The sequence below is a fragment of the Prinia subflava genome, chromosome 25 (assembly GCF_021018805.1).
Source record: "Prinia subflava isolate CZ2003 ecotype Zambia chromosome 25, Cam_Psub_1.2, whole genome shotgun sequence".
NCBI classification, from domain to species: domain Eukaryota; kingdom Metazoa; phylum Chordata; class Aves; order Passeriformes; family Cisticolidae; genus Prinia; species Prinia subflava.
Window position 1 is genome coordinate 1,631,634 of NC_086271.1, and position 18,787 is coordinate 1,650,420.

The 18,787-nt window shown below is 49.2% G+C and overlaps 2 protein-coding genes and 2 non-coding genes across 7 annotated transcripts in view; 3 read left to right on the forward strand and 1 right to left on the reverse strand.

Annotated features, from left to right (window-relative positions):
• Positions 1–3,320, forward strand: part of RCSD1 (RCSD domain containing 1) — a 29,645-nt gene extending 26,325 nt beyond the window's left edge. Inside the window, exons 6-7 of one of the 2 annotated variants that reach the window (XM_063419353.1) lie at positions 243–951; positions 1,765–3,320. In XM_063419353.1, coding sequence (XP_063275423.1) covers positions 243–938 — 696 coding nt within the window. In that variant the 3' untranslated portion in view covers positions 939–951; positions 1,765–3,320. Of the gene's footprint in view, positions 1–242 lie in introns of both variants that reach the window. The other variant, XM_063419354.1, reaches the window with a different exon arrangement.
• A 945-nt stretch (positions 3,321–4,265) lies between these two features.
• On the forward strand, positions 4,266–4,337 carry TRNAP-CGG (transfer RNA proline (anticodon CGG)). Its single transcript has one exon. It is a non-coding gene; the product is annotated as a tRNA-Pro (tRNA).
• Positions 4,338–4,715: 378 nt separating this feature from the next.
• TRNAP-AGG (transfer RNA proline (anticodon AGG)) lies at positions 4,716–4,787 on the reverse strand. The gene has a single exon. It is a non-coding gene; the product is annotated as a tRNA-Pro (tRNA).
• Positions 4,788–9,166: 4,379 nt separating this feature from the next.
• The window catches only part of MPZL1 (myelin protein zero like 1), a 35,612-nt gene continuing 25,991 nt past the window's right edge, over positions 9,167–18,787 (forward strand). Inside the window, exon 1 of one of the 3 annotated variants that reach the window (XM_063419250.1) lies at positions 9,167–9,303. In XM_063419250.1, coding sequence (XP_063275320.1) covers positions 9,195–9,303 — 109 coding nt within the window. In that variant the 5' untranslated portion in view covers positions 9,167–9,194. Of the gene's footprint in view, positions 9,304–9,394; positions 9,727–18,787 lie in introns of those variants that run through there. The other 2 variants (XM_063419249.1, XM_063419251.1) reach the window with 2 other exon arrangements.

Here is an 18,787-nt window from a genome sequence, read left to right on the forward strand (position 1 = left end):
GGGGGCTGTGAGCAGGTGGTGCCACATGCCAGCCAGTGTCTGAGGGAGCCACACAGAGCACGGCAGTAAGTGAGGAGCTATACCCTGCATTCACCATCACCAGCTGGAGTACAGCCTCCTTCCTCAACCTGCCAAGAGCAGAAAAGGCTGGTGCATCCCGCGGTATTTTCCCCTGCTGTGCTTCCCTCCTTTCCATTACTGCCCTCCTGACTGCTTCGATGTCTGCTTTTCCTGCCTCCCAGGTGCGGACGCGAGGATCGATCAAGCGCAGGCCTCCCTCCCGGAGGTTCCGAAGATCTCTGTCCGAGTGCGGAGACGGGGACGATTTAGGGGTCAACTTGTCCTCTCCAGAAAATGGTGCCAGGGAAGATGAGGTCTTTGGGCCCAATGGTAAGACAGAGGAGGTGGAAACAGGGAGCAAAGAGCAAAACAAACAGGCAGGGTCTGAGGAGAAGCCAGCATCAAGGACAGGATCCAGCAGATCAGAGGATGGAGAAGAAGGGAGCAAAGAGCAGAAGCAACAAGCAGAGTCTGATGAGAAGCCCTCATCAAGGAGAGGATCCAGTAGATCAGAAGATGGGGAAAATGGGGAAAAACAGGCAGAGGAAATTACTCCTTGCAAGAATAACACAGGGAATACAAAGGAGGAGGAAGTGTGTCGTGATGGCCCAGGAGAAAACTCTCCTCAGCCTGCCTCTGGAAACAATGAGATGTGTGACAGTCCCCAGGGAGAAGAGCAGCAAACCACTGCCTGTGAGCAAGGAAAGGGGGACAAGGAGAAGGAGGAAGCTGAAGCTGAAACAAAGGAGAGCAGTGAGAGCACAGACACACAGAGAACATCAGACACTGAAGAAACAGCCCTGGCACAGGATGCAGTGGGATTAGGGACTGCCAGTGAGCCTTCAGTGTCAGTCACACAGGACCAGGGCACAGCATAGCTGTGACACACAGGTAAGATGGGCCAGCGTGGTGGTGATGCCTAAGGCACCCCTGAGGATTTTGCTGTTAGCAAAAATGGCAACTGTGACAGAACACAACAACAATTCTGCTACTCCCCCACATGTCAAAAGCCTCAGATCTCAGGCCTGCAGAGGCTGTGAGGCAGGGTACTCAAAATGACCAGCCCTCCTGGGTGGTGTTACAGAGAGGATGGAAAAGCAAAGCTAATTCTGGATTGAATATAATGGAGAGGCTCTGCTCACCAGGCACCCTCTTGCATTGCTGTTTTGTAAGCAGTCTGAAAGTACTTGCAATAAAAAGCACATTTCCCCAGCAGTAACCATGTATACTATATCAATATGACTCCTTACATATAAATATTGATATGTGTGCACACGCTGTATGTGTACACGTGTACATAAATATATTCCCTATGCGTTTAGCTTGTTAGCTTTGCCAGCAAACCCAGGGCACACCAGTTTCATGATCAGCTCTGAAAGCATGGGCCTTTGCCACTGAAATAAAAGAGGATTTCTGCTGGCTGAAGCAGGCCTTGTTCCATGCACCTTCTTGTGTGTTCTGTAACCACGGATAACATAGCCACAGATGCCTGAGGATGTGTCTCACCTCAACCACCCCCTCTTCAAATGCTTCCTTGTTTGGCAAGGAGCAGCTGAAGGAAAGATTCTGGTGCTCAGGCTGCAGTTCACCTTTGCCTCCCAGCACAGACACCACCAAAGCACCCCCAGGACTTCCCAGCATTATCTTTGCTTAGACCCGTGATTATTTTTCATTATTTCCTTACTTATTTTCCCCTCTCAAAAGGACATACCCAATCAGGGCAGAGGAGACTTAACATGTGGATGGGAGCCATCTAACCCATTCGAGGTGGAAGCTAGTGGAAAACCTTCAGTGGCAGGAGAGGAGCAGAATGCAGAAATCCTCTGAGGTCCAGACTCATCACAGAGCTGAGTGGCCACTCGCTGGCTCTCTGCTTTGCACCATCATATTTTGAGACAGCTGGAACAAGAGACTGCAGTCTCTTCAGGGTTCAAAATTCAGGTGATGGCTGGCATTCCTTGGTGATATTTGGAGACTGAGACACCTGACACCCGCTGTCCTGGAGCCAACAACCAGCACCACTCACGGTCCTTCTGCTTCTTCATCCTGCTCCAAAATGTCTTTTTCTTCTCCCCTGCATGGGTCTTAGATGAAGTTCATCAGTTACGTACATACATACACGTATGGTGCCTTTTTGGTAGCTTCTTTAAAGTACTTTGGGTTCTCAAACGTCAGTAAATAATGTTTTAACAATAGGAAACAGCATATTTTGTCCATATGTCCTGTATGGCAGACAATGTGAACCCTGAACACAGGGAAAACTCCTAGAACATGGATCATAAAATACATAAATGTAAAATATAAAAATCCCTTTGAAGTGGGGCTGATCTGTGAATCAGCCACCTGTGGTAGGCTGGTAGGTCCTGTGTGCTTCAACTTTGGGGTGCTTTTAGTGTGGTGAAAAGTGACAACCAGCAGATCATATGCAAAGATGTGCTGAGTAGGTCAACAGGGCGAGCCCTCTTATCTGGCTCTGGGCTCCAGTCCAGATTAAGAAGGGCTGCTTGCCCATCAGTCTTTCTCATGTCCAGACCCTATCCAGTCTGGTTTGAAACTTCCGGTGTGTGGCCACGAAGAGCCACTCAGTATAGAAAGCATCCCAGCTTCCTGGAAACAGCCAGTTAATTTTGTGCAGGTCAAAGAAGAAGTCCTAGCTGCCTGAGTTTGCAGTGGAGTTGCCTGGCTGAACTGGTGGAGCTCAGGCAGCCAGTCCCTCCTAAGTACTTATGCACTGTACTAGATTTGCATTCACTCTTGGGCTACTAAAAGTGATGGGCTAGTAGTCACTACGATTTTAATCTGGACAGTATTTGGGGGAAGGTGGATGCCAGACCCTCGCTTGAGCAGTTTCCTGACAGCAGTGCCTGCAGCTGTGTTGGCCACAAGGAACAAAATGTCCATACTGTGGCGTGGACTGAGGTCACACTTGCTGAGAGCCAGCAGCACTTGTCCTCCTGAACTATCATGGGCTTGTTGGCAAACATGACCTCCACACCCTTTTGAGCCGTGCTGTGGAGCATTGTTGCCTTTGAATCCATTTTAATCTGCTTGCTCTAGCTTGTATTCCAGGGCAGGCTGCAGTGACTGGCTGCCTCCTGTCTCTCCTCTCAGGAGTGTCCCATCTGGATGTGAGTGGCTGTGCCTCACTGTACATACAGATACGCGTGTGCCTGTGTAGAGAACGTGTATGTGTGTCCCGAGCGCGGGAATGGAAATCCGAGGGAGAAACAGAATAAAGAAATGGTGGAATGAAACCAAAGCAAAACAAAAATCTGTGTGTTTTGTTTCCTCTTGGAGAGATGAAGAAGCCCGAGGAAGAATGGACGGAACAGATAGCAGCAGTTAAAAAAGCACTGAGACATCCACTGGCATTAGGACTTCAAAATTTCAATTTAATATGACAGCGACTACTGAGGAACAGGGAGCACTAAGGCTTTTTGAAAAAAGTTTGGGATGCAGAGGCGTGGAAACATGAGGGCGTCAAGGAAGCATTAGCGGGACAGAACACATAAGGGACAAGCGGGATTCCAACCAGGAGGGTTCTGGGGGCTCAGGCGATGCCTGCGGCTCCCGTGGGCGCTTGTCCTGCCCGTGGATCATCCCCGGGAGGGCCCCAGCGCACCCGGGACACGCGGGGGCCCGCAGCGCCCCCCCCGCGCCGCCAGGGGGCGCAGCGCACGGCGGGCCCGGGACGAACCAAAGCCGGTTTGGGGGGGGGCTGTCCCATTCCTCCGCCTCCCAATGCCCCGGGAACGAGCTCGCCGGGTTCCAGCGCCACCGCGCGCTAAGCGGGAGTGGGAGAGGGAGTGGAAGTGGGGATGGGGATGGGAAGGCTGGGTTGTTCCTGCGCCCGTCGGAGGAGCGCGGCAGCGGGGCCTGCGCGGGGGAGATCAGCGGAGCGCCACGGGGACCGTTGCGCCCCCCGCGGGGACGCGGAGCCACCGCTAACAAGCGGAGCCGTAGGGTCGGGGGAAAGGCAGTGCCAGGGATTACTCTGGGGCAGGAGATGGAGGGAGAGAAGGGGGAGAGCAGGGAGAAAGGCCGAGGCCCCGCAGTTCGGGAGAGCAGCGGTGTGTTCGGAGCGCTGGGCAGAGCCGCTGGTGGGGATCGGCAAGGGCAGACCCACACAAACACTAGTGCAATAGTCGGGTCGGGAGGCGGCGGGACGGCAGTGAAGTGCTGAGCTGGGAATGCAGCTACAGAGCGGCTCGTTGGTCTAGGGGTATGATTCTCGCTTCGGGTGCGAGAGGTCCCGGGTTCAAATCCCGGACGAGCCCGCTAGAAAGGGGGCGCGGGAGCGTTTCCCATTTTGCGCCGCCGAGGGGCCGCCTGCGCTTTTGCGCCTCACGCCCGCCCGCAGCGGGGCCGGGGGCGCGGGGACGGCGCCGCGGCCGGCGCGGAGTGCGAAGGTTCAGCCGCTCGCAAGGGCCACGAGCGGCCACGCAGCGCTGTCTCGGTGAGGGGGAAGGCGGGATCTGCCTGGGAAACATGGGAGTAACGGCGCCCGGTGCGAGACGAAGGGGAACGGCCGATGCTTGGTGAGTTCGTAACGCTTTTTTTTTTTTTTGCACTAAAAAGGAACGAGTGGGTTTCGTTGTCAGTCCCGTCCGTTGTGAGCCTCCGCTACTGCGGAGAGGAAAATGAAAAAAAAAACCGGGCTCGTCCGGGATTTGAACCCGGGACCTCTCGCACCCTAAGCGAGAATCATACCCCTAGACCAACGAGCCGCCATGAAAAGGGATTTCTCTGCACTACACACGAGCGCTCCGGTGGCGCCGCGCACCCCCTGCCCGGGATGGTTCCGGCCTGTCCCGATTCCCGCGGTGTTCCGGTTCCTGAGGGGGCACAGGCGCTTCCCTGCGGCTGCCGGCGCTCCCCGGGCTCCTGACGGGCACCGCGGCAGCCCTGTGTCCCTGTGGGTGCGAAAGTTGCTCGTAGGCGGCGAGCCATGGACCGCGGCAGCCAGGCCGCAAACCCCAGCGCTGTGAGCGGAAAGTTCGTGGTTCATTTCCATAATTTCAAACTGTACCACAGCCGAGTAGAGGCAGCCTTACTTTCCCAACTTATAGATGATGATTTTATGCAGACCTGCTTAAATAGAGACTCTTGGAAAGGTGATGTTGACCAGGTTGGAGGTCAGTATTACCTTGGCTTTTGCCTCTCTGTGGTAACAGTCTCTAAACTAATTTTGCTAATAGTCCAATATATTCCAAGTAGCTGAGGGAAAGGTAGGAGGGAGAAACAGGAGGACAAATTGCTTCCATTTTATGTGCTTTCTTATATATCAAGGTCATCAGGAAGACTCATGACTGAAATTGTTCCTTAGCGTCCATTCAGCCCTGGAATAATTCATCATTCCCATCCTTTCCTATCCTAAGTTTTCCTGAGAACTCTTATCCTTGCATGGCAGGCGATCCAAGGCATTCTTCTCAAATTATAAAAAAGCCTAGTCATGGAAGAGAAGACTGAAAGGGGATCTCGTCAGTATGTATAAATACCTCAAAGGTGGGTGGCAAGAGGATGGTGCCAGGCTCTTTTCAGTGCTGCCCAGTGCCAGGATGAGGAGCAATGGCCACAAACTAAGTCGTAAAAAGTTCCACTCAACATGAGGAAGAACAACTTTGTGCTAATGGGCCAGAGCACTGGAACAGCTGCCCAGGGAGGTCATGGATTCTCCCTCTCTTGAGACATTTAAATCCCACCTGGGCATTTCCTTGTGTAATCTGCTCTGCCTTGGCAGAGGGGTTGGGCTGGGTGATCTCCAGAGGTCCTTTCCAGCCTCTACAACACTGACTCTGTGAAAAATAGTTCCCAAACTCTTCAAAGTCTGTATGCAATTACTGTGCTGCTGCCAGCTCTTGAGTTTTGAAAAAAACCTTGCATTTTGTTTAACCAAAGTGAACATGAACGTGGCATTATCTGTTAGTCACAGTTTCTCCCAACTTGCAGAAGAAAAAATACTGCTGTAAAGGACACACAATCTTTTCTTAGAGCCTGGTTTTTTTTTTCCTTTTTCTCTCATGTTCTTCTATTACTAATTCCAGATGGGTGTGTTGGGTGGGATATTTTTTGCAGGAATGCATATCTTTGCACACTAAACACTGTACACTGTGCAATTCCTCTAGGGCGTACAGAGATGCAAGCTAAAGAGAAAACAATCAAAACCATTAAAAATGTGAAATCTAGACATATTTTCTCCTCCTAGAAGCTGTTACCTCTTTTTTATTTTTTTTTAACACCAAAATCCTGCTTGCTCCCTGTGGCAAGCTACTAGAGACCTCTCCAAAACAAAGGATAGCAAGGATAACAAATTTGAATTTCTGACGTACACAGGAAGTAGGAAGATGAAATATATGTTCCTTAGGACAAATTAAGTTGTCCCAGCACCCCATTTCCTCTCTAGAAGCAGCAGAAGAGAATACTTTGATCACACCTATCTGTATAAAGAATGTTCTGCTGTAAGTAGACCAGCTATTGTCCCGGGTGTTCTCTGTACTGAACATTTGTGTTACTGCACAGCAAACAGGGAAGTCAGGGCTGTTCCTGAGGCAATGTGATCTCAACTCTGTCAGGGCAGGGAGAGTTTAGGTAAGGGCTACGTGTGGCCAAATCAGGTTTAGTACACAAAAAAAGGAACATGTGAGCTCTGTGAAGGACAGTCAGTTTGAGAATAAGAAAAATGCAATTTTTATTTTTAATTTTATTTTTATTTTGGTTCGCTCTCTTGCAAAAATACGCAGAATGGTGAAGCTTGGCCTCTTCAGAGGACTGAACAGTTTTAAACTCTGCAGTACTGAAGGGCCTGGAGGTAACCAGTGGCCTCTGGGTACTGAGGTGCTTCCATGCTGGTAAGAGCACTTCCAGCCTCCCAGGAGAGCTGTAAGGTTGGGTGGAGTTTCCATGGAAAGGAAGAGCTCTGAGGAAATACTGAGGAAAAAGGGCTTGGAATGAAAGTCTTACTATTGCCTATCAGCTTCTGCTCCATTTGGAAAGCAGAGGTATTGATGAATTGGCTAAAGAACCCCTCACGAGGGAAGTCAAATGACGCACCAACCAAACGAGGTGATATTTCCCTGTAATACAAAGAGTTGCCAGTGTTGTTGATAGTTATTCCCAAGAGGTGCCCTGGATTTCTGCTAGCCTGGGTTTCTAGAAAACATGTACAACAGTTAGATGAGGAACGTGCTCCAGAGCTTCCCCTTCAGGTATAAATAATGGATGCATAAGCTGTTACATTTGAAATCCCATGAGAACTGTAAGGTGGCGTCTGGCATCACAGCTGGCAAAAAATAACCTGCCTCTGTTTTTGCAGGCTTGCTTTGTCACAGCTCTGCTCAGCATGGCACACGGGGGCCTTTCCTGTGGCCTCTTTCACCTGCAGATGTGATGAGGTGTCCAGAGAGTGGCAGAGAAACTGGTGGCACAGGGGTCTGGGTGAGGAGCAGCATCCATGGAGCACTGGGCAGGAGCAGAGCTCCCCACACAGGGTTCTGGAGGCTCAGGCATGCAGTGAGCAATAGCCTTGAGAGATGACTCAGCTTGTGCAACTTCTTTAAAATGCACAGTTGGGAAAACACGGCACAACAGGGAGGCTCTCAGAAGCAAGGAGGAAGAGGGAAGGATGAAAGCTTGGTCTCAGGGGGTGTGCAATAGCTGTGAGTCCAGCCAGCAGGCCGAGGGAAATTCCAAGCAGGTATTTTCAGGCGAAAGGCAAAGGCGATTGTGCGATCGGTGCAGCAGGAGAGCTCCTGCAGGAGCTTGTGCTTACAGGCAATGCACGCCGAAACAGGCTCTCTGAGCTAGCAGGGAACAAGAGGCAGGATTTCTGTGGAGGCAGGAGGAACCACCGCTGCCTGTGCTCAGAGCTTACAGGGAACAAGAGGCAGGATTTCTGTGGAGGCAGGAGGAACCACCGCTGCCTGCGCTCAGAGCTTACAGGGAACAACAGGCAGCATTTCTGTGGAGGCAGGAGGAACCACCAGAGCTTGCAGCAGCACTCTCCCGCTTCCCTTGGGACAAACCAGCGCCATAATGTGCACCCGGGGAAACTCAAGGCTGGCAGAGGGGTTGGGCCACCAAATGACCACTGGGATCTGCTCCTGCTGTCACTTCCCTGTTGGAAACCAGGCTGAGTGATGTGCAGCGGGAGACTTCCATAGCTGAGGGTGCTGGGACACCACACCACAGTGACCAAACCGCTGTGGTCCTTAAGGATCACAGTCACCCCCCAGCTCCGGTGCTGTTCTTGGCTAGGGAAGCACAGCTCCACTGGAGTCACTGTCACTTTTGTGACTGTCACTTCTGTGACCGTCAGCGATTGTCCAGACAGGTTCAGTGGCAGCAGCAGTGGTTGGTACCGCGCCTCCAGAGGCACTCGGATAAGCTCCCCACACTGCAGGGCAAATGTCAGACCGCAGCAGAGCTCGATGCAGCCCTGTGAGGAGCAGCTGAGGGAGCTGGGGATGTTCAGCCGGGAGAGAAGGGAGGCTCAGGGATGACCATATTACTCTCTACAACCATCTGGAAGGAGCCAGGTGGGGTTTGGGCTCTTCTCCCAGGGAAACAGCCACAGGACAAAGAGGACCTGGCCTCAAGCTGCACCAGGGGGGGTTCAGGTTGGACATTCGGGGGAATTTCTTCACAGAAAGGTTGATGAGACACTGGGATGGCCTACCCAGAGGGAGGTGCTGGAGAGGTGTTTAAGGAAAGGCGGGACGTGGCAGTCAGTGCCGCGGTCAAGTTGGCATGATGGTGTTGGGTCATAGGTTGTGCTCGATGGTCTTTTCCAGCCTCATTGACTCGGCGATTCCGTGATTCAGCGTTTCTGTGACCCCCGGGCTGCGCCGGCCGGGAGCGGCCCCGCAGCGCCCGCGCCCCCCGCAGCACCGCCGGACGGCCCCGGGGGGGCGCCAGCGACGCGCCCGGCTGGGGGGGGCGGGACAGCACGTTCCGGGCGCCCATTGGTCATATGGACTTGACTGATGGCTCCCTTGCCCAATCGCCGTGGAGTAGCGGGGCAGGGCATGGGCGGGGCGAGCGGGGCGCGGGGGGTGTGTGTGATTGAGAGCGGCAGCAGCCAATGGGCGGGCGGGGCAGGGGGCGGGGGGCGGGCCCGTGGGGGCCGGGGGCGGACAATGAGGGCGCCGCGGGGAGGCGGCGGCGGCTGGAAGATGGCGGCGGGCGGAGGCAGCGCGGGGCGGCCCTGCGCGGCGTGGCTGCTGATCGCCGCCGCCCTCACCGCCGGTGAGTCAGGGACCGAGGGAGGGCCGCGCGCCGGTTCGGCCCTTCAGCGCCGCTCCCGGGGCGGAGGGCGGTTCCGCGGGCAGGGCACGGCTCTGCCGCTCGCTGCCCACCCGGCTCGGAGCCGGGTTGGCGGCGGCCGAGGAGCCCCGTCCTCGCCGGGGGAAGGGTCGGTGTGCCGGGGACAAAGCCCCCGGGAGCCGGCCTGGGCAGGGCAGGGGGTGCCGCGGTGCCGGGGCAGTGATGCGCGGCGGGCCCGTGTCAGCGCTGGTTCCACAGAATCCATTAGCTTGGGAGAGATGCCCGAGATCGTGGAGCCCAGCCCGGGACCGAGCCCCGCCGCGGGTCCTTGGCGGCGTTTGCCGGGAGAGCCACGGCGTGACCGAGGAACGGGGACGCTGGGCTTGTGGTAAAGGACCCGATTCGGTCAGTGGTGAAGCATTTGGGTGGAGGGCGAATTGTGTCAGTCAGATGATGCGCTTATGACTCGGATAGGTGGAGAGTAAATGCAGAAGCACAGAACGGGTCGGGTTGGAAGCGACCACAGTGGGGTCATCTGGTCCAACCTTCCTGCTCGGGCAGGGTCATCTCAGAGCACATGGCACAGGATTGCGTCCAGATGGTTCTGGAATATTTCCAGTGAGGAGTACAAGGCTATGGAGCGGTAAGAATGGCAAGAGTGGTGCCTGACTCCGCTGTGACTTATGTTCTGAGAGGGCAAAGGGTTCCGCACATCACAGGGACTCGAAAAGTTACACACATTTCCCACGCCAGCTCACTGTGTGTAAATGCTGGGCATGGATGGGAATACTTGAGGGAATATCTAGTATGTATACACCCCCAGATGCTCACTGGTGAATATTTTGGGTTGGCAGTACTTGCTTAGTGGGTAAAACTTTGCAAAGTACTTCAGTAGGAGACCTTAAGAAGCCTCATGCCTCCTCAGTTCATATGTCTGGAAAACTGTAAAACTGTAAGTCTGTCTAGGAAGAGGTTTGTTAAGAAACTGTGCTGACTGGTAAGGAACTTAAAATTAATTTCATAGAATTTTGGAGTGGTTTAGGTTGGAGCAAATCTTAAAGATAATCTTTTTCCAATCCCACTGCCATGGGCAGGGACATCTTCCAGTAGACCAGATTGCTCAGAGCCCCATCCAGCCTGACCTTGAGCACTTCCACGGATGGAGCATCCACAGGTTCCCTGTTCTGATGTTTCTCTACCCTCACAACGAAAAACTTCCTCCTAATATCTAATTCTTATTATTATTTCTCTTCTTAAATCTGTTCCCAAAGAGCACTGTTTACATTTGTTTAGGATGATTACATTTTGCAATAAAGGTGTAGAGATTGCTAAGGCTTCCTGTGTATCTTCAGAGACAGACCTAGTATTTAGGATTAAGTAGGTAGATGTGAAAAATGCATATATTACAGTAAAACTCAGATCTTTGGAAATACATACAGAGGCAAGAGAAGAAGGGAGCATCTTTCCCCTGACCACAACAAAAGGTACAGCTACAGTAATGCTCTGGGTAGGTGGGAGTAGTAGGTCATTGTAGAAGGTCTGAGTTTATTCCCGTGCTTCTTCTCTCCTTGCACATCCTTAATCCTCCTGTCTGCTGTGAAAAGCAATGTTTACATCTCTGCATGGGAATAAGTGATCAGAGTGCAGGCTCTTCACTTCTTTTGCATATCCAAAGGAGTTTGGTGATGGGAAGGAGATGACCTTCCCCTGAGTTTGGGGTGCTCAGGAGTCCTGAGTAATCAGTGCTGTGCATTTCTTCTTGCCTGTGTCATTCAGGCTCCTGATGTTTTTTCAAGAACACTCTTCCCATTCCCTTTCCCCTTGCGGGATTTTGCCCTTGTGAGAGGTTCAGAAATCAAAAGCTGCCTTTTTTGGGGAGGGCAGGAGTGGTGTTTGCAGAGGGCTGTGGCTGCCCCCTCGCTCAGATGTGGCGTGGGGCCGGGTGATGTGCTGCACACGTGGCTGCCGTGCCTTGTGCCCGCTCTTCTGCCTCTTCATATGCTCCACGACAGGTCTGCTCCCGTGGCCAATAACCTGCAGAGAGACAGAAATATTGCTTAGGGTGCTGTGCTGTGCAGGCCCCATTAAACACCACAGCCTGCCCTACCAAGCCCTGGTGCTTCACATCTAAGCACAGATAACACAGTTCTAGCCTTATTCTCATATGTGCCCCTGCATTGTGTGGGTTAGGAGTTCATCTTGCCTCTTTATGCTCAGTCATCTGAAAACCCCGTTGCTTCATTTACTTGTGAGAATGAAGGATCGTTGTCAAATGTGCTGTCTGTGATTCTGGGGACATTTTGTAGCATTAGTAGTTAATCTAGGTATAATCTCTTGTGTGCATGAGTGAGCCTGGAACAATCAGCCAAGAGTACCAAGAAAATGGATTATTTTGCAATTGTGCATTTGTAAGCCATGTAATTATGACTTAAAGTGGTATCCTGCCTGTGTTTGACATGAGGGTGGTGCCTGATTACTCCTGATAGTCTCCAAAAATGTCTGGATATTACTGGAAAGAATAATGACGATTTTTAAAATTTTTGTTTGGATACCAGCAAAGGTTGATCTTTTTAGAAATTTATTTTCTCCTACTGCCCCTTTTACAAGTGCACGTGGGCACATACACATGGGTCAGGAACAAGCAGAGTATTGAGAGGTTAAATAGCTCAAGTGCCTGTTACTGCCTTGAGCTCACCAGCCCATTTCAGTTGCTGCTTGAAGTGTTTCCTGAAAATAACAGTGTAAGTCAGGGTTGCAATGCTCACTTGGTGCTTGTGCCAGGTTTAGTCAGAATTCCTGTAGTCACCCCCGTCAGAAGCTGTTAGTCCTTTTAAGCTCAGCCCACTTGATGCTGCAGGTAGGGAAACTGCCTTGCCTGCACTGCTCAGTGGATTCTGCAAACACAAAAGCTGGATAAACCCTCAGCTCACCTTGCTTGCAGCAGCAGCTTGAATATATTGAAAAGTCTGTACCTTAATGTTTTGGTGATAAAATGAGGTGAAATGGCCAGATGCTTCTTGGCCCCAGCCAGTCTCTTACAGTTACTTGTGTAAGTAATAGCATGCATGGCTGTGTTGCTTGTTATCTGACTTCAAACTGATTGTGTTAAACAGCAATTCCACTGCCTGTCTGTGGACCCATCTTGTCCTGACTACTGCTGGACATGCTGTGTGTGACCCATGCAGTGTTGAGGTGGAAGACCAGAAAAATGAAACCTAGTATGATGAGGCAGTCTTGTACTGTTTGTCTTGAAAGATTTTAGTCTGAGTAATTTCTAAAGACTTATTGTTTTTCTGGAGAAGTGCCATATAGATCATCATCAGGTCATCTATCCAAAGCTTATTATTAGCACTTACATGTAGTGGGAGTTCTCTAGGTGTGGTATGATGTGATGTGGTTGGATCATGTATGGCATACATTGCTCTTTCTGCCACCTGCATGTAAACAACAAAATAAACAGCCTTGTATTCAATAAAATACTTTTTTTTGAACTATTCAATACCAACTCAGGATATCCTAGGAATACATCAGAAAGCTGGAAGCTCGGTGTGTGAAAACATTTGCATCCTTATGGCATATATCCTTTTACGTCTTTTTTTTTTTCTGTGTGGTTTGTTTGTCTGTATTACTTTAGTGGTCTGGGTTAGTGGAACCCCACAAGAAGTGATTAGCACAATGGAGAGGATGTGAGTAACTTGTGTAAGAGCAGGGCTGTGCCAGGAGAGGACAAGAAGTTCTGACCTGGCTTTACTGCCAGCAGAGAGACCTGGGGAACTCTAACTGCAGTGATTCACTGTTATCTCTAACAGCAGTCATGTGGAAAAGCAAGTGTTTACTCAGATTAGGGTTTAGCAGTAAGCAGTACCCATAGCACAGAAGATGTTGTAATACATCCTAAGGCAGGGTAAACATCAGTATTTTTTTGCTGAGCCGGTTGAAAGAAAGTTTTTCCTCCCAATCCCTTTATCTTTAAAGGGTCATTCTGTTACTTGAAATTTTTCTTTTTAAAAAAATGAAAATGTTTATATCAAATAAATGTATTGGTACTCATCTGGGACAGAATTAATAGCTTGGATGGTGCTAAGTTTTGGACTTGTGGTGAAAAGAGCCTCGAGAGCAGTGTTTTGCATTGGTTACTTGTTTTGCATTGGTTACTTGTTTTGCATTGGCTTACACACCCCAAGGCCTTTTTTGTTTGTCACCCCTCCCTGACAGCAGCTGGGCTGGGGGTGCACGAGGAGTTGGGAAGGCACCACAGAAGTCATGGTCAGCAGTAAAAACTGGGAAAAGAAGGAGGAAGGGGGCTGTTTGGAATTACAGCATTTGTCTTCCAAGTCCCTGTTACGTCTGACAGAGCCCTGCTTCCCTGGAGATGAACACCTGCCTGCTGATGGAAGCAGTGGGTGATGGCTTGTGCTTTCTCTGTTTTAATCTCAACCCTCGAGTTTTTTCACTTCTACACTTGCAATTCTCTCTCTGATCGCACTGGGAGTGCAAGTGAGGGGCTGTGCAGGGCTGAGCTGCCTGCTGGGGTTAGCCCACAGTCCTTGTATATTGTTCCCTTTGGCTGCTGTGCCTTTCAGCTCCTGCATTTTTATGTATCTGTTGAGTTGGCACTTTCCACTCGGTGCTGCTGCTAGGTTTTGGCTTAAAGTGCACAAGGAAACCTGGAAGGCTGTGGTTGTTCTTGTGAACTCTCTTTCCTCCAACCCTGCAGAAAAAGATGCTTTATGGTGCATTTACTGATGCTTTGCACACATGGTGTTAAGTGACACGAAGGGGCCTTGCTCTGAAACCCTGGTTCTACCCTACCTTCAGTGTTTCAGATCAGATTGAGATTCTGGTCCTTAAGGGAAGGTTAAACTCTGGGCAATGTAGCAGTTGTCAGTGGTTGGTGGCACTTTCAGTTCATGAGATGGAAGATAAATCAGGACAGGTCATCTCCAGGTGGGTGAAATGGCCATTGCTGGAGGCGTTTAGAGTTGGCTGCAAGCCACCTGTTATTCAGTAACTTGTTTTTGTAATGTGTGCAAGTGAAAGGTGGTGAACAGGGCTCCCTCTTGGTAATCAATTCCATAAAGCTGCCTGTGCAGCAGGAGTTTTGAAATCTGACTGGTTTCTATGTCTGGAAGTGTTCAGATCAAGGTCTTGCAGGATCTCTCTTGATGGGAGGCGCTGCTCCAGCCCAAGGGGTGGCTCTAGAAATACCCACACGTGTAAAGTGGGAAAGTGATGTAGTGTGCTACAAGGAAGGCCATAAATTCTTCACAAAACAAGGGTTCTTGAGAAAAACCAGCTGAATCAGCTCCTACGTGGTGCTTCCTAACCCTCCTCAGCTATACAAAACAGTATACAGTGGACTGGGCTAGGGTGTTGGCCTGGTTTGAAAGAAAACAATGGTGAAAGGGCTGTTTTGAACACAGACCAGTCCCTGATCAGATTCATCTCGTTCTGAGTGTGCATGGGAGCTATTTAAATTGGCACCACCACTGACAAATTCTTGTGGAGCAATCCTTTGAAATTTTTAGCATGGGCTTTTCCTTTTGGTTTTGTGGTTGTGCTGCTGCAGGTTATAGCTGGTTACGAGGTTGCTCAGCAAATTCAGTGAGCAAGGAAGTGTGAGATTGCTGCAAGCTTGGTGTTAGAGCTGGCTGCAGGTGTTCAGCAGTCAGGATCGGTAAGGAATTTGGTCCTCCAAGGCTTTGGATTTGCTTGAACTGCTGAAGTAAATCTATAGTCACATCATGCACATAACTGGCTGCATGAATACCCCGTTGGCTGAGGAGGGTAATCGCTTGGATGATGTAATTTCATCTACTTGCTCAGTTAAGTGGTAGGATTTTATTTAGCAGGTCTTAATTGAGTCTCTGTATACAGGCAAAAATCCTGTGCTCACCTTTCAGGCTGGTGGAAACACCAATACTTGGCAGGAGATGGACATGATTCTGGTTCAGGAATGATGGCAGGTGGGAGTGACTGTTCATGGAATGCTGCTAATACCTTGGCTGGTTCAAAGTGCAGCTTTTGCAGATGTTTCTTGGTGTGTATAGACTGAGTTGGTTGCAGCTTTGTGGCTTGATTACTGTAAAAGGGTCAGAAAAAGGGCAGCTTCCCATGTCTGATATTGCACTGTATCTCTTAATGAAATTTGTGTATCCACAGTCTAAATTCTACTGCCTAGTTTGTTTTGGAGATTGGTAGTTCCCATGCTGCTAATGACAGATTTTGTCAAAAAGATGCTGCATGCCATCAACAGTTGGCAACATGACTGGTATTTTTAACATAGCTTCACTTGAGATAGTATTAATAACCAAAAAAGAAAAAAAAAGCCTGGAGGGAAGCTTTTGTTCCAGCCAGCAATATGTCTACTGTCCACTCCATGGGTTTGGGTTTTGCTGTTGTTTGGTTGTATTTTTTTTTTGTCTACAACTTCTGATCCTTAATACTCTCATTTCCTTACTAGTTGTGACAGTTTTAGTGGATTGCTATAGCAATTTTAGAAAAAGCTTGTGATGGTGGGATGTTTTTTTTATTCTCTCTGCCATGTGTTGAGATGTCTACCCAGCTTCTCTCAGATCTTTAGTTAAATAAGTTTCATTCCCTATTTGTGGGAAAAACCTGGTGTATTTCAAGGAGACTTTTCTGTCTTTTCTGCCTTTCTGTAATCTCAGTTCCCATTTTCTGGCATCTTTCCTTGTGCCCAGAAAATAATGTGCTGTTTGTTAGTGACTCTGTTAGTATTGCAAGGTTAGAGGTAGAGCAGCTGCCATCAGCTGTTCCATTACCCTTTGCACTTTGAAGAGCTTTACTTAACTTGCCCCTTTGGGTTCTCCACTCTTTTGGTTTGGCTTTGTCAACAAGAACTATTTAGTTGAATTTGAACACTTGTAAACTGACTTGGGCACAGAAGGAAAACCACTTCAGGGCTGTTGAGCAGAAAAATGTTATGTGTGGTTTGGAAAGTACCTGAGCTGCAGATCAGTGTCCCAGCCTGCAGCATAGGCAGGGAAGTGTTGCTTTGTGATCCCCAGGGAAAAGTACTAGAAGTAACTAGAAGTTACTTGCCTCAAGACTAAGTATCTGCCCAAACCTGATGTATGATTGATGCTGTAATAGGAGCACAAAGCTGTGCAGCAACACTGCTTACTTGTTTGTAGTCCCAGCACCTTTACAAGCATCTCTGTTTTATGAGATGAGAGAGTGATATAGCAGTGAAATTATTTCCTCAGGACTGCATAAGAAATCTGTGGCCTGTTTGGCAAGGGAGTCAGGTATTTTTTGCTGTTTCTCATGCTTGTTTTTAATTTCTGGTTAAAGCAGGGGCTTTGAAAGTAAATCTCAGCATAGGTTCCTTGGCAGAACAATGAGCAGCTCTGCATCATATGGAGGAGAACATGCCAAAAACTGACCCTGCAGCGTGGGAGGAGAGGGATGTGCCAGTGTTTGGTGACTCTGGAGACTTGTCTTTAGGTCCTGTCAGGTGTATGGAGTGCTGAGATGCATGGATGTTATTGTCTGCTTTGACAGCTTAGCCACAGCCTGCTCAAGACTTCTCAATGAAACTGCTTTCCTTTCACTTGGGGTGACAAGATGCTATTTTTTTCCCTCATAGCTGAGTCAGGCAGAGCTTAGCTGAACATGCAGAGAGGCCAGGAGGAAGGGAATGTTGCTTTAGCAGATGCTTGTCTCTGCTCAGGGGATGAAGGTTTCCAGCAGCATGGTGGCAGCAGGTGGTAGGTGTTCATGGGCTGGCTGTCACAGCTGTGCTTTTGGATTCCTGGAGCTGCAGGGTGCTGCAGGACCGGCTGTGTTGCTGCAGACAGGAAACTCTCTTTCCTCCAGCAGCCTGGGTTACTTGACAAGATTGGCAACGTGGGGAGATGCTGTGGCAGCAGCTAAAAGCTGTGCTGGTGAATTGGCATTTGAGGGTGAAATTAAGCTCTTCCGTCCTCCTTCGAGGCAATGGAATTTAGGTTTTGTTGCTTAGAAACTTAGATGTCAAGATTGGTTGGGTGACTCTGTCTAGTCATCGTTTGTGTCCTGTGTAGATGCATGGAGTGCAGACATCAAGGTCGTGGTGACAGGGGGGCTGCAGGGACAGTCCCCATGAGGAGGGGCTGGACACGTGCGGCTTCTTAATACTTGTGTGTTTTTGTCCTTATGAAGTACACCGTGGTTTGCTCCTGGGTGGAACTGCTGGCATGGGTTCTACTTTTCTGTGAAGGCTAAATGATGTGAGGAAATTGTTTGTGTGGAAAGCTTATCCAGCATCTGTGTGCTTAAACAGATCTCATGCAGTTTCAGAGGAACGATTTTGGCATCTCTACTGTCTATTAAGGCAGGAAATGTAAGGTTTCTCCACCAGGTATTTTATCCACAGTGAAAAAGTGGTGTGTGGGAACAGAAGTTCCTGTAGTTGCAGTTGTATAACTTTGTTCTGACTTTCTGGGATGTTTTGTAGGGGTCTGGCTGCTGTTGTTTCATGCTGATTGTACAGAGTAACTGCTTTGTGGGAGAAAGAACTAAATGCCATGCAACCATGGTTGAGAATGCTGTCAACACTAGATGTTTCACAAGACACTTGACATTGAGTAAGAGTACTTGCTAATGAAGCACCAGTTCCAAGTATATATTGTTTTTGTGACTTAAAACCCTTAGTCATTAGAAAAAAACACATCCTTCTTTCTGATGAAACTTCTGCGCTGCTGGGGAGACCAGACTAAAGATACTGAAACACTGAATTTTCTGTCATTTTGTCAAGACCTTTCATCCATAAGTAACTTCATTTATAAATTGTATACACGGCTGTATTGCCAGGTGTCTTTAAGATAAGCAAAACAAGTTGCTTGTATTAATTAATGAACTGATGATTAGCCATTTCAAGAGGAGGAGAGTAACACTCTTCCTGGGAACTGTAGCAGCCATAAGCTTGCAGTATTTAGCAATCTGATGAAAGTTTCCATGTGGGCTGCGTTTGTGCTGGTGGAAGTAAGATGCCTGTGATTACAGAGTTAGCTGTTTGCTTTTTTGGTTTGTTAGGTCTCCTAGTGATCAAATTGAGTTGAATGTAGGGGAATTGAGTTTATTTTGGTGTGTTCACAGTCTTAATTAGCAGAACGTTTTCATTGGATCCAAGATCTCAGTAGAAAGAGTGGTCTGCAAAGAAATTTTAATTATCTGTGTTGATTAGTGTAAAAATTCGGTGCACAGAAGGGTTTCTTCATGATATGCTACCAAACCAAATGGTCAACCATATTTCTACATTAAAAAATGCAGAATACAAACAATTCTTGCCCAAAAAACTTTTTTTTTTTTAAATCACTGTGAGGCAAGTGTAAGCAGCCAGGGAGTACAAGTAAAAGTAGGAAAAGATGAGTTCAGTTTTAAAAGACATTGATCTCCAAGCACTGGCAGTTTCTTGCACTGTTGGATTCATATAAATGCAGTTACCAACATGCTTTGGAGG